Source organism: Protomyctophum parallelum (genome assembly GCF_964188405.1).
Source record: "Protomyctophum parallelum genome assembly, chromosome: 13".
NCBI classification, from domain to species: domain Eukaryota; kingdom Metazoa; phylum Chordata; class Actinopteri; order Myctophiformes; family Myctophidae; genus Protomyctophum; species Protomyctophum parallelum.
Window position 1 is genome coordinate 46153108 of NC_139708.1, and position 14329 is coordinate 46167436.

Sequence of the window (14329 nt, forward strand, 5' to 3'; positions counted from 1 at the left end):
TCCAGTTCTAGGCAACACAAAATGGGGTGACTTTTTATTATTTCCAGTTTTCAGTACTATAGAAAAGCGCCCAGTGAGAAACGTTCCGCGGTGAAAAAAAAGGTGCGATTAATTTATCTGTAGTTAATCGCGATTAATTTTTCTGTAGTTAATTCATCTAAATTAATCGCAATTAGTCCCGGCCCTAGTTTTTATATCAGTGGTTCTCAATATTTCATGTCAAGGACCCCAAAGATTATATGTAATATGCCACCGACCCCCCATCTGAGAATGTGCTGTATACCAGGGTACCCCGCAAAAGCAAAGATTTGAGTAAAAAAAACGTTCGCTCTGATAGAATATATAAGATTTGCGCCACATATTCTTTTTTTCAAAAATAGCAGTGCTACATGCTCATAGTGAGCTTGTATCTGCTATTTGGATAGAAATGGAAGTAGCGAATACTGATTAAGTAGCAGTTGCCAGATGTGAAATGAATCGAGACGGAGCAAACTGCACGCACGGCCAATTTCTCACAGAAAGTGTACAGGCCTGACAGCGTGTCACGGGTTCGAGTCCAGATCCCGACGAACCTTTTTCTCTCTCCCCCATTTCCTGTCACCGTACGGTACAGTACACTAGGTAGAAAAGCCCCCCCAAAAACATCGTGTAAAAAAAAAAAAAAAAAGTACAGGTCATTTACAAGCGGTGTCTGTAATCTGTACATCTTATGCCTGACCACAACGCGCTTACGTAGGGTGTCATTCATACCTCGTAAACCTCGGTCACACCCATTTTATTGCATTTCGCGAAACGAGGGGAAGCGACACAAAGTCATTGCTGCTGCTGCTGGTGTGAATTCAGCAGACGGTGGACGGACAGACTTCCCTGTCTCTTTTAACGCTCATTCACAGTTCGTTAAAGCTTCTTTTTTCTTTTTTTACAAAAAAAATCACTCACATAAATCTATTACATGAAAATAAAACACTTGTGTGTTCATCTAATTCATATATCCGAGTGTGAGTGCGTGTGTGTGTGTGTGTGTGTGTGTGTGTGTGTGTGTATAATCTACAGGAGTGAGTATTTACAAGTGTCTCTGTGTAGAAGTACGCCAGCATGTGTGCATCTGGTTTCTGGATGTTATGTGTGGTATTTATTAACATGTGAAATGACAGAAGTGCTCCAGGGAGAAAAAACCCCCCCCCACACAAACCCTTTCACAGAAATCTTGATTTTCGCCAAGTATAAGTGCATTGTGCACAAGAGAGTACTAGTATCTATGCTGTGTAGTTTATGTATGTGTGCATGTATTTATATGTCTGTGTATATCTTAAGGAGACATTTTGCCCTCATAATAATACTGTCTGTAGTGTCTCTCGGTCCACGGCATCATTTCTTCAATGTACAGAATGTACAGTATTATTAACTGAATTGTCATCATCTGTGGAGTGGAGTCTTGGTGGTGGTGGTGGTGGTCGTCGTGCGCAGGATCCAATCCTTGGATTCAAAAGTCGTCAAATGACGATCATGTCGATTGTAAAAAGGCCTGTGGGGGTCTCCGGCCTCATAAGCGAGGCCCCGTTGTCTTAGTCGGGGCTTTGGATTCACTTTGACTCGTTTCTCTGTTCCCATGTGTGTGTGTACACTTCAAAAGTCGTTTTGGAATTAAAGGGACACTTCACCCTTTTTGCAAAAAAAAACATATATGTTAATGACGTTTAGAAGATATTATAGAACACTTTCCTGGGGGTCTTTATGTGTGTAATATGTTGGTTTTAGATATTTTAGATTTGAACAGTGAGCCTCAGTGGCTCTGATGTCATCGACACTGAGGCTCACTTCCTTAATGGACTACAATTCCCATAATGCTTTGGTGCACTGCTTCCTCCTTGTGGAAAGGGGGGGGAGGGCTTGTCTTACTGAGACAACATGTAGTCCAGGAAGTAAGTAAGTGAGCTCCCAGTGTCCATGACATCATAAGATACTAACATACTTTACACACATTTTGGTGTGCATCATGTCGTGCTTTAGCTATTGAAAATAGCAGATCTACAAGCTCATAGCGCGCCACCGAGTGGCGCGCTACGAGCTTGTAGGTCTGCTATTTTTGAAAAATCGAAGAGCGACTGACATAGAAGACATTTTTAGAATCTGATCTCAGGTCAGAATGAAAACTGTCAGGATGTAGAAGACATTTTTAGAATCTGATCTCAGGTCAGAATGGGGAAAGTGTTCTAAATCTTCTAAACGTCATTAACATACATGTTGTGTGTGTGTGTGTGTGTGTGTGTGTGTGTGTGTGTGTGTGTGTAGTGTGTACGCGTTGTTCAGCAGATGACGGGGACTCCGTCCGTGTTGAAGATCATGCCGGTGGTGGGTTCGTACGTGCCGGCCAGGTAGTACAGGTCCTCGCTGTCTGCGTAGCGCCGCGTGTGGGTCATCTGCTCGTACTCCTCCACGCTCACCACCAGGCACTTGTGGCTGACGGTCTGCACGTCATTCTCATCGCTGTGGGACGACTGGTACAGGGCGCGCTGTGGGGGGGAGAGAGAGAGAGAGAGAGAGAGAGAGAGAGATTAGAGGTTTATTAGTGGTTGTGGGAGGGAAGAAAATTGTACCTGCGTGTTTTACTTAACCCATTCTGACCCGAGATCAGATTCTAAAAAGGTCTTCTACATCCTGACAGTTTTCTGTTTCTATGTTTCTATGTCAGTGGTTCTTCGATTTTTCAAAAATAGCAGACCTACAAGCTCGTAGCGCGCCACTCGGTGGCGCGCTATGAGCTTGTAGATCTGATATTTTTCAATAGCTAAAGCATAGCATAATGCTAACACCAAAAGGGGGTTCCCACCAAAAATGGATTAAGTAAAAGTAGCAATACTGCAATGTAGAAACCATACTGGTATTTTATGTAATGACGTCAAGTGATGACGCTGAAATAAGTTATAAAGGGGTAGGGTTATATAAGTTTTTTACTTCTCCCTACTCCTTTCCGAACATATAAAAGTAAAAAAAAAAGAAAAAATAATTATACTTGTGAGGCTTGTTTTTTTGTTGTTGTTGTTGTTTATGCTTTGGGAATATTATTTTATTGTTTCTATATTGCACTTATTTTTGTTCTTCGACTTGTCTTTTTTGTCTAATTTTATCATGTTCGGAATAAAGTTTTTCATTCATTCATTCATACTCATACTTCATAGTAAAAGTCCGGAATTCAAAATGTGCTTGAGTAAAAAGTACAAAAGTATTGGCACCATAAAGTACCAAAAAGTATAGAAAGTACTCACTATGCGGAATGTCCCATTTTTTTTTAAGTTTTCAAATGTATACAAATATTTTGAAAATAGCATACAAGCTCACAATGTGTCGCATCACACATTGTGCTTGTAGATCGGCACTCTGCTCGGAGTCTCACCCAACCTGGGTGTTTGCAATTCACCTGCCATTATTAATATCACAGAACAACATCTGCATGAACCCGCATTTAAATCACAGAAACACACTTAAAGGTATATTCAGTGATTTCACTTAAATCAAATATCACTTATTTTTTTTGTTTTGTGGTGATAATCCTCCCTACTATGGAGTGTGCTGACCATATAAGGAGTTCCTCCCTGTCCCCAGTTAACCCCAGGGGTAAAAAAAAAAAGAACCCCATAGGTTTCGTTTCTGGCTGGGTGGCCAAGCCTTCATCCAATCAGGATAGAGAGGGGCCTTCCGCCAATCATGATCGAGCGGGGGTGGGCCTTGGTGTGTGTGCTGTTGGCCTGTTGCGTGTTACCCCCCCCCCCCCCCCACTGTAGTGTGTGTGTGCATGTGCACATCTTGATACCGGGGCGGACCGGGGGGGTTTCCAAATCACCCAAATCACTGAATGCTCCTTTAAAGTACGGTAATACTGCGTGATCTACATTTTCGGAGTGTTTCTTGTCACCTCTGGTAGTTCCATTGTCTGTGACTCCCAGAATTCAGTTCAAAACAAAACCACTAAGTAGTAAAGTACAGCTATAACAATATGAATTCTGCAGTCTCAGTGCAGAGGAGATTCTAGAACAGAAACACTATGGATAGATAGAAACTTAGATAGCATTTTATACAGACTTATGCAGACTTGCATTTTATGTAGTCATACAATTTACAATTTAGGCATTTAGCAGACGCTCTTAATCCAGAGCGATTTACATTAAGCAAGAACAAAAAAGCATGGGAATACATCACATAAAAACATTTATCAGTGGAATATCTATATAATGGAACTATACATATAAACTATACATCTATACTACTATGCTATACATATGTACTATGACGTGCTATGACTACATACAATGCAATTATAGTGCTGTCTACATAACATGCTATAAGTCTGTATCAAATGCTATCTAAGTCTACATAAATGCTATCTAAGGGGGTAGGGTAAGTGCTATGGTGATGATGATGGAGTCTGAAAAGGTGGGTTTTCAGACTACGGCGGAAGATTGGGAGTGATGCTGCAGTTCTGACTGCAATGGGAAGTGCATTCCACAGTTTTGGAGCCAGAAGGGAGAAGAGTTTGGGACGTGTGGAGCGTTGTCCCGGCGTTTTTAGTGAGTCATAGCACTTTATAGTATATATATATGTATAGTATAGTATGTATAGTTTATATGTGTAGTTTAATTATATAGATATTCCACTGTTACGCCCCTAGCTTACACATGTTTCATGATAACTACTTTTTATGTATGTGATGTATGACATGCTTTTAGTTTTTTTTTTGCTTACTGTAAATCGCTCTGGATTAAGAGCGTCTGCTAAATGCCTAAATTGTAAATTGTACTATATATTTCCTTGTGTGTTGGGGCAGACACACAATAATCAAAAAACACGTTTATGTGGAATGGTTATTGAAAATAAATACCAATGAAAGATAATCGGTATATCACAAATATCTTTTGTTTAATTGAAAAAGTTACACATTATGACTTTATATTATGCTAATTATGCTAAGAGTACTTTAACCCATTCTGAACGGGAACCCATTTTGGTGTTAGCATCATGTTATGCTTTAACTATTGAAAAATAGCAGATCTACAAGCTCATATATAGCTCATAGATAGCTATATATAGCTCATAGGTCTGCTATTTTTTGAAAAATCGAAGAACGACTGACATTTTTAGAATCTGATCTCAGGTCAGAATGGGTTAATCAGACCAGTGTGTTGTCCAGTGGAAACCTCGTATGAATCTGATCTCAGGTCAGAATGGGTTAAACACGTTTTTTTGTCTTCTATTCTACTTGACTGTGATTACTCAATTCGTTTAACTATTGCTTTTTTTATTATTTTATCCTATCATGATATTAAAAATAAAATCCTACCAGTAGGAAAACGACATCCATGTTTGAACAATTGCTACGTTGCTAAGTGGAAATACAGACAGACATAGTACTTCTTAAAGTACCTCTCTCTCTTTCTAGGTCGACTATAGTCAGTGAACGGAGCCGTTTCATCTCGAGCAGTCTGGAAACCTCAAAGTATACATGTATGAAATTATGGGTACGGAGAAATGCTTTGAAAGAGACAGGAGGAGGAGACACTCGGGCAGCAGTTACCGGTATGCAAACTGAGACCAGATTCTACAGATGTCTTCTAAATCATGACAGTTTTCTGAAAAACATGTTTCTGTATCAGTGGTTCTCAAACTACTTTCATGTCAAGGACCCCCAGAATTATATGTATTTGGCCGCCGACCCCCCGTCTGAAAATATGTTGTTCATTTGCTTGTTGCATATGTTGTTCCTCCCAGCCCGTCTGTCCACCATGGGCTCAAGAGCCTTCAGCCGCTCTGCCCCTCACCTCTGGAACTCCCTCCCCCCTGACATCAGAAACATGGACTCTATCACCATTTTCCAAACTCACCTCAAAACCCACCTGTTTAGGCAGGCCTATATGACTCTGTGTGACCTCTAGTGTCTTCTGCTGCAAGCTGTGTTTTGTTCTGCTTTTAACTGTGTTTTTGTACTGTTTTTAAACCTGTACGGCGACCTTGAGTGCCCTGAAAGGCGCCTTATAAATAAAATGTATTATTATTATTATTATTATTTATTTTGTCTCACCTCCATGAAGTCTTTTCTCTGGATAGAGGACTGCAGGGCTGCAGGTAACGACTGGCCACACATCTGATCCCAGTTCTGTCAAGAAGAGACAAACAGTGACAAACGTCTCTGTTAGGACCACTGTTGATTTCATCGACTAAAACTAAGACGGGAAAAAAACGTCGACTACCTTTTTCCACTGACGAAAACTAAACGGAAACTAAATGAAAACTGTGCTATGATGACTAAAACTAAGACTAAATATACTGAAGATTTTGTCAACAAATAAAAACTAGACTAAAATGTAAGGAAGGGACTAGTGGACAAGAGATCCAGCATAAGTCATTTTATAATTAGTTACATGCTGGAAATAGCAGATATACAATGTGGGCTTGTAGATCTGCTATTTTCAGCAAGTGAAAAAAGAAAAACGGTCATTACGACGACGGCATCAAGCCCCGCCAAAATAGTCAACTAAATCAACTGTAGATTTAGTCGACTAAAATCTCATGATATTTAGTCGACAAAAACTAGACTAAAGGCCTATTCATAGTCTGGATTTTCGGTGGTGAGGTGACCACCGCTCCGGTGGTGAGCTGACCACCGGAGCTGAAATAACGTTGAGCGGTGGTGAGTAAAAACAGAGAGAAGGGCTGGGGCGGTGGCGGTGGTTTGCTCTTCCCCGCGGCTCAGTGACGTCATGTTGTAGTTCGGTGGTCACCCCACCACCGAAAATCCAGACTATGTATGAGCCTTAACACTAAAACATTCCAGGTGACTAAAATGTGACTGAAACTAAATGAAAACTATATTCAAGAAACTATGACTAACCCATTCTGACCCGGGCACCCATGTTGGTGTCGGCATCACGTTATGCTTTAGCTATTGAAAAATAGCAGATCTACAAGCTCATATCGCGCCACCGAGTGGCGCGATACGAGCTTGTAGGTCTGCTATTTTTTGAAAAATCGAAGAGCGACTGACATTTTTTTAGAATCTGATCTCAGGTCAGAATGGGTTATAATCAGACCAGTGTGTGTCCGGCGGAAACCTCGTATGAATCTGATCTCAGGTCAGAATGGGCTGAAAACTAAAATCACAATTTGCGGCGAACCTTCTTGTCGGTGAGCTTCTTGCCGGGGTTGGTCTCCTCCGGGTGGTAGAACCAGTTGACGCGGACCACCATGTTGCTGCCCCACGACTCCCACATGCTCTGGATGCGTCCGATGAAGGGCAGGTTGGGCCGGCCCGCCGAGAGGAAGACGGCGCAGTCGCCGATGCGGATCATCTCGCGGCCGCGCACGATGGCCTTGTAGAAGAGCTTCTTGGCCTTGCCCTTCATGCCGCGGCGCTGTGGGGGGGCGGGGCGGGGCGGGGGGGAGAGAAGAGAAACACGATCATTGTATCACAAGTAAGACGCGCAAACGCGGGAAGCAAACGCAGCTCGTAAATGGCAATAACAACAATTAGAATAAATTACGTACTTTTTTAAGGTTTTCTTTTTAAAGTTCTCTTTTTTGTGTTTTTTTAAGATTTTATTTTTAAGTTAAGTTTTTTGAAGTTAAGTGTTTTTAAAGTTAAGTTTTTTTGTGTTTTTTTTAAGTTTTTAAGATTTTATTTTTAAGTTAAGTTTTTTGAAGTTAAGTGTTTTAAAAGTTTTTTTTAAGTTAAGTTTTTTCTTTTTCTTTTTCATTTTAAGTTAAGTTTTTTTTTTAAGTTAAGTTTTTTTTAAGTTAAGTTGTGTGTGTGTGTGTGTGTGTGTGAGTGCGTGCATGCGTGTGTGTGTGTTTTGTGATAAAGCTGCGCCCTCTGGTGGCGGGCGGGTGGTGTAACAGCGGGACAGACACACACACAGACATGATCTGCAGGGTCTCATAGTTAGTGCTCACTGAATTCGCAATAACAAAAAAAACATGGCATGGATGCACCTGGGACGTATTCCTCAGTGATGTATATCCTGAGGTCACAACGGGGGTTTCGGGGTCTCTCGAACATCATACACCCCTCACTCAGGCTGGCGACCCAGCCCGGGGGTGATCAAGTCCCCGATTTACGTCCCAGTAGCTACCCTCTGATCAGACCCACTACTAGGGAAAGACCAGGGGCCACACAATCCGTTGGAACTACTCCGGAACTACTGAGTAGTCCTCACCAGGTCCACTCCTGCTCTCACCAGGAGTATCAGACTGTTATACAGGCCAGTGTTGATCGTGTCGTTGACTAAAACTAAGGCGAGAAATGCTCGTCGACTACCCTTTTCTCCACTGATGAAAACTAAATGGAAGCTACATGAAAACTAAGCTATGATGACTAAAACTAAGACTAAATATACTTTTCCGTCAACAAATAAAAACGGGACTAAAATGTTAGGAAGGGACTATAGTGGACAAGAGATCCAGAATGTGTCCTTTTACACTTGGTTGCGTGCTGAAAATAGCTCGGCATATTTTCAGCAAGTGTAAAATCTGCCATTACGGGAGGCCTTTGCAAAACAAACACTAGTGAGTCATAGTAAATAATTGTCATACATATTCTGAAGAAAACCTGGAGACTAGACATTCAGTAAGTGGGTGTTGATGATCAAAATGAGAACATTATAATTGTGTGTAAAACAGAAAATCTAAAATTTTCCATGGACAAGACCAAGTCTTTGCTACGGACAGGGCTGGCTCCTATATATAGGCCACATAGGCCAGTGATTCCCAAAGAATGTAGTGATTCCCCGAAAATGTATGTATGTATGTATGTCGGGCTAAAGTGTTTAATGTATGTTTTGTAATAATCATAATCATAATCATAATCATGACTCCAATGACCAGCAATGTCTGTATGTACTGTATGTCCCTATGTTTAGAACATTTAGACCTGAAGCCGATTTCTTTTCAAAGGCTTCTAAATCCTAATAGTTTTCTGAAAAACCCATGTTTCTATATCAGTGGTGCTCAACCTTTTTCACGTCAAGGACCCCCAGAATTATCTGAATTTGTCCGCAGACCCCCCATCTGAAAATATGTTGTTCCGGAGCCAGGCTAACCAATCATAATAATAATAAATATCAAAGTAACTGGAAGTACAGTATGTCACCGTGTGCTTTCGGAAAGGTATTCCCCCCCCCTCACCTGCGTGGGTTTCCCGAACCACTTCCAGAGCTGCCTGGCCGGAAGGAAGGCCGATATCTTGGGCCTGTTCTCCACACTGGGCAGCCTCTGGCGCTTGGCCAGCTCCTTGGTGGTGGGCATGTGCACGCCCTCCTTCTTCTTGGGGCGCCCCACCTTGCCCCCCTCCCCTCCTCCTCCTCCTCCTCCGCTGGGCGCCGGGGCGCTGGGCTTGGGCTTGGGAGGACGGCCCCTCTGGCCCGAGCCCTTCCCGGTGGCGGGCTTGGCGGCCGCCGCGGCGGGCGTGGCCTCCACGAGCGAGGGAGGAGGAGAGGCGGGGGGTGGCGGCGGTGGTGGTGTGGGCGAGGACGGAGGCGAGGAGGGAGGAGACGCTTCCTCTTCCTTTGTCTCCTTTACGTCGGGCTCCTTCTTCACCTCCTCCTCCTCCATGACCTCCTCCTCCTCCTCCTCCTCCTCCTCCTTCACTTCTTTCCGTTTCTCTTGCGAAGCGGGAGGAGGAGGAGGAGGAGGTGGCGGGGGGGGAGGAGTAGGAGGAGATGGAGGCGACGGCGCAGGGGAAGGGGAGGAGGCGGTGGGGGTGGCTGGGGGAGGGGGAGCGGGGGGAGGAGGAGGAGGAGGAGGAGGAGGCGGCGTGGGAGGAGTCCTCTCCTCGTCCTCCGAGCTGCAGGAGGAGTCGTCCTCGGTGGACGAGGAGGACGAGGAGGAGGACGAGGAGGAGGAAGAGGAGGAGGAGCCAGAGGAGGAGGAGCCGGAGGACGAGGAGCAGCTGGAGGTGCATTTCTTCGTCTTCTTCTTCTTGGGCGGCTTCCCTTTCGCTCCTCCTTCCTCCTCCTCCTCCTCCTCCTCCTCCTCGGACTCGGAGCTGCTGCTGCTCTGAGACTCCTCCTCCTCCTTTGCTTTTCTCTCCTCCCTCTTCTTCCCCGGCTCCTCCCTCTTCTTGTGTCCCTCCTGTCCTCTCCCGGTGGGCCCGGTGGTGGTGCCGCGGCGGTTCTCCACCTTCTCTTTGCCCGGCGGTATATTGGGCGCCGCCTTGTAGGAGGAAGGCTCCTTCTCGGGCGGTGGCGCTGTGACCACGGCGGCCTCTCTCTCCGGAGGCCTCGTCGCCACCTTGGCCAACTTCGGTGGCTTTATGGGATTGACCGCCACGACGACGACGTTGCTGCTGCTGGGTACGGCGGGGATAATAGGGGCGTGGTGGTCTCGTCGGATGCCCCGCCCCTCCAGCAGCATCAGAGCCTTGGTCTTCTTGGTCTTGGGGGAGGTGACGCCCTCGTGGTCCAGCTTGACCAGAGGCTCCGGCGCCGACGAGGCCTTCCGCCTCACCACGAGTCCCCCCGACCCCAGATCACAGGCCTTGTTGTTGTTGTTGTTGGGCTTGGGCCTGGAGACGGGACCCGGTCCTGGACCGGTGGGTCTGGGTCTCTGGGTGGAGGAGGACGGGTCCGACGACGTGAGCTTGGGTTTGGGCCGAGGGGCAGACGACGAGGACGAGGACGATAACAACGACGAAGAAGCGGACGACGTCGACGACGACGATCTGGAGGTCAGCGCGGCGCTGTTGGGTTTGCCTGACGAGCTGCTGGGGAGCCTGGAGGAGGAGACGGGACCGGGGGCGAGGCCCGGTCTGGAACCCCCGTGGTGGTCGAGGAGGGGAGGAGGAGGGGTGGGCTTGGCTTTCGGAGTGGAGGAGGCGGAGGTGGAAGTGGGCCTGGGCGTGGAGGACGACGCCCCGTTGGGTTTGGACGACGCCGGCATAGCGGCTCGACTCATCGACCTGCTGGCGGTCGGACTGAGCGACGACGCGTTGCTGCCGCTCCCCTCGCGCTGCTCCCTCCCCTCGCGCTGCTGCTCTCTCCCCTCGCGCTGCTCTCTCCCCTCGCGCTGCTCCCTCCGCTGGCTGTTGTACGTCCCGAGGTTGGGCTCGCTGTACAGGTCCACCGTCAGGACCTGCAATGGGAATGAATGGGCTCACTGTTAGTAAGTAAACAACATCAGGGAGAAGCAGGACTCAACCGTCAGGATTCGAACTCCATTCTTTGTATTGTATATGTCATCACACCGGAGAGAGACTATAGTGTCCCCCTCCAGAGCTTCCCTCCCAACTCCCCCACACACATATTTTATACTGTCAGCAGTGTACAGAGTTTCAGGAGTAACAAGAGATGGTCATTCCTTAAAATTGACTCTATTCTATAGTTAAAGGGATTGTGACATAAAAAAAAAGGTTTTGGAATTGTTCTTGTTTTTTTTAGGTTTTCTAATCTCAATTGCACCCAAAAAACATGAACTTTTAACATTCAGTAGATCTTCTGTGATCTGGGGTTTTCTGGCTCAAACAGGTGCTCTGATTTGCCGGCAGTAAGTGACATCACTTACTGCAAATCCCATATATGTCAATGGGATTTGCCAGCAGATGTCACTGTTTCACTGTGTTGCCTGTTTTCATTGTAGCTCAAAAGGCCCCAAAAAACCCAAAGAAAACTTCAGACCACAGAAAATCCACTGAATGTTCAAAGTTCAGGTTTTTTGGGTGTAATTGAGGTCATAAAACCTAAAAGAAAAAAGAAAAAGAAAAATAAATGAAAATGAATGTCATAAAACCTTTAACTCACACAGATTGAAATAGGTTCACATGAGTCGGCAGTCTCTAATGAGTCAGTGAAGAACAGGTGGTAATTAGAGTGTTAAGTATCATCTACGAGTAGGCTACATTAAATGAATCAATACCATAGTGTTTATATGCATTTTTGCCAGCACAGACCTTGCCGTAGGTGGAGGGGTAGAGGGACGGAGGGAGGGAGCGGGACGCTTTGGAAGGAGGAGGAGGAGGAGGAGCTTGGCTGGAGCTGGGCTTCCTAAGGGGGGCGTGGCTAGACTGGAGAGAAGGGCTGCTCGTGGTCGGCGAGGCCGTGGCGGTGGCGGAGCTCTTTCGGCGCGGTTTGTTCTGGGCTCCGCCTCCGGGGGCGGGCCTGGGCGCCGAGAGGGACCGCTCCAGAGACGCTTTCTGCACGGAGGAAGGGGGCCTGTCTTGAGCGGGCTTGGCTGCAGGCTGGGGTCTCTCTGAGGGCTTCATGGCTGCAGGCTGGGGTCTCTCTGAGGGCTTCATGGCTGCAGGCTGGGGTCTCTCCGAGGGCTTGGCTGCAGGCTGGGGTCTCTCCGAGGGCTTGGCTGCAGGCTGGGGTCTCTCCGAGGGCTTGGCTGCAGGCTGGGGTCTCTCTGAGGGCTTGGCTGCAGGCTGGGGTCTCTCCGAGGGCTTGGCTGCAGACTGGGGTCTCTCCGAGGACTGCTTGGCTGCAGGCTGGGGTCTCTCTGAGGGCTTGGCTGCAGGCTGGGGTCTCTCGGAGGGCTTGGCTGCAGGCTGGGGTCTCTCCGAGGACTTGGCTGCAGGCTGGGGTCTATCCGAGGACTTGGCTGCAGGCTGGGGTCTCTCCGAGGACTTGGCTGCAGGCTGGGGTCTCTCCGAGGACTTGGCTGCAGGCTGGGGTCTATCCGAGGGCTTGGCTGCAAGCTGGGGTCTCTCCGAGGGCTGGGCGGAGGAGGAGGTTGGAGGATCGGCTTTCTGCAGACGGCCATCTGGGTTCATTGAGGTCTCTGGAAAAAGAGCAAAGGGGGGGAAAGAGTCAAAGTTTAATACTTATATTTTATGTTTGGCCAAAACACACCATAACTGGGTTTACCCTGGATACAGCAACGCTCTCATTGTGTGGCTTAAAGGATGTCTGTGGTGTACTGCCTCACACACTGCGACAGACACAGACACAGACATCAGCTAGCAACAAATCTGGAACAAAAACCTCACGTTTCTGGAATTGCTTACCAAGTAAAAACAAGGCCAGTGTCAGCAAATCAGACATGGCAGTTATTACAGCTAGAATAATATGCTCACTGAGCACGACAACGGAATGCGTTAGACATGAAACTGATACCAAAGAGCAGAATAAAGTGACAAAATGGGCCTACTGCATGCAAGACTATTTTGGGGGGTTCTCATTCTTTATCCAAGATATTAAAGGACCACTTCACCACTTTTCAACCTATCTTCATATAATAGGAATAGGTCCTCACAAATAATCATGAAAAAATTGCGCAATGTTTTTCTACTCAAGTCTGTGTCTCATAGGAGGGCTGTGGGCAGTTCAGAAACCGTCTTCCAGTGACATCATCGATGGGGAATACAAGCTAATAGAAACTGCAGGCTGACTAATCCTGAAAAGTTGCAATGCGAAAATGGAAGCCATCGTTCTCACGATAATGAAAATCTAAAGATTTTTGTAAAAAAAAAATTGTTTAAAGAAAAACGTCTGCCTAATGATGATGTCACTGGAAGACGGTTTCTAAACTGCCCACAGCCCTCCTATGAGACACAGACTGAGTAGAAAGAAATCGTGCCATTTTTTCATGATTATTAGTGAGGACCTATTATAATGAAGATAGGTTGAAAAGTGGTGAAGTGGTCCTTTAACCCATTCTGACCGGGCACCCATTTTGGTGTCAGCATCATGTTATGCTTTAGCTATTTAAAAATAGCAGATCTACAAGCTCATATCGCGCCACCGAGTGGCGCGATACGAGCTTGTAGGTCTGCTATTTTTGAAAAATCGAAGAGCGACTGACATTTTTTTAATCTGATCTCAGGTCAGAATGGGTTCATCAGACCAGTGTGTGTCCGGCGGAAACCTCGTATGAATCTGATCTCAGGTCAGAATGGGTTAAAAGATAGAGACTTATCCGCATTTGACTTTCTTTTTCAAGAAAGCACCGAAGGAGGAACAGCCCAAATTAAAACTTCAGCCTTCCGACTCAATATACTTATAGGCTTTTTTGACAATTATGCAATCGGCAGCAAATTTAGAATTTCAACATCCATCAACCATTATGTCTAATATTATGCCAATTGTTTTAAATGAATCAGTAAAATACTGGGAAGAGAAGTTCCATGGGCAGCACTGAGCCAGAAATGTCAAATCCATCTCTATGTTATTACATTATGCAGATGTGTTTGGCTCAGTAACAGCAGCAGTATTTCACTTCACCTAAAATAAAAGCTAAAAATGTTGAGTATTATTTCATTATTTATTTTGATTTCCAGCTTCGGTTAAAAGTGCCAAGTTTTATTTTTGGAGTAAAAAGAAAATCTGATTGATTTTTTTTTACATATTTA

At 45.8% G+C, this 14329-nt stretch overlaps 1 protein-coding gene across 1 annotated transcript in view; it reads right to left on the reverse strand.

Moving 5' to 3' along the window:
• Positions 1-205: 205 nt before the first annotated feature.
• Positions 206-14329, reverse strand: part of tnrc18 (trinucleotide repeat containing 18) — a gene marked incomplete at its 5' end in the record, with an annotated part of 51949 nt that continues 37825 nt past the window's right edge. Inside the window, 5 exons of the mRNA XM_083779175.1 lie at positions 206-2513; positions 6074-6148; positions 7167-7403; positions 9172-11115; positions 11930-12759. Of these exons, the coding sequence (XP_083635301.1) occupies positions 2307-2513; positions 6074-6148; positions 7167-7403; positions 9172-11115; positions 11930-12759 (3293 nt within the window). The 3' untranslated portion in view covers positions 206-2306. The remainder of the gene's footprint in view (positions 2514-6073; positions 6149-7166; positions 7404-9171; positions 11116-11929; positions 12760-14329) is intronic.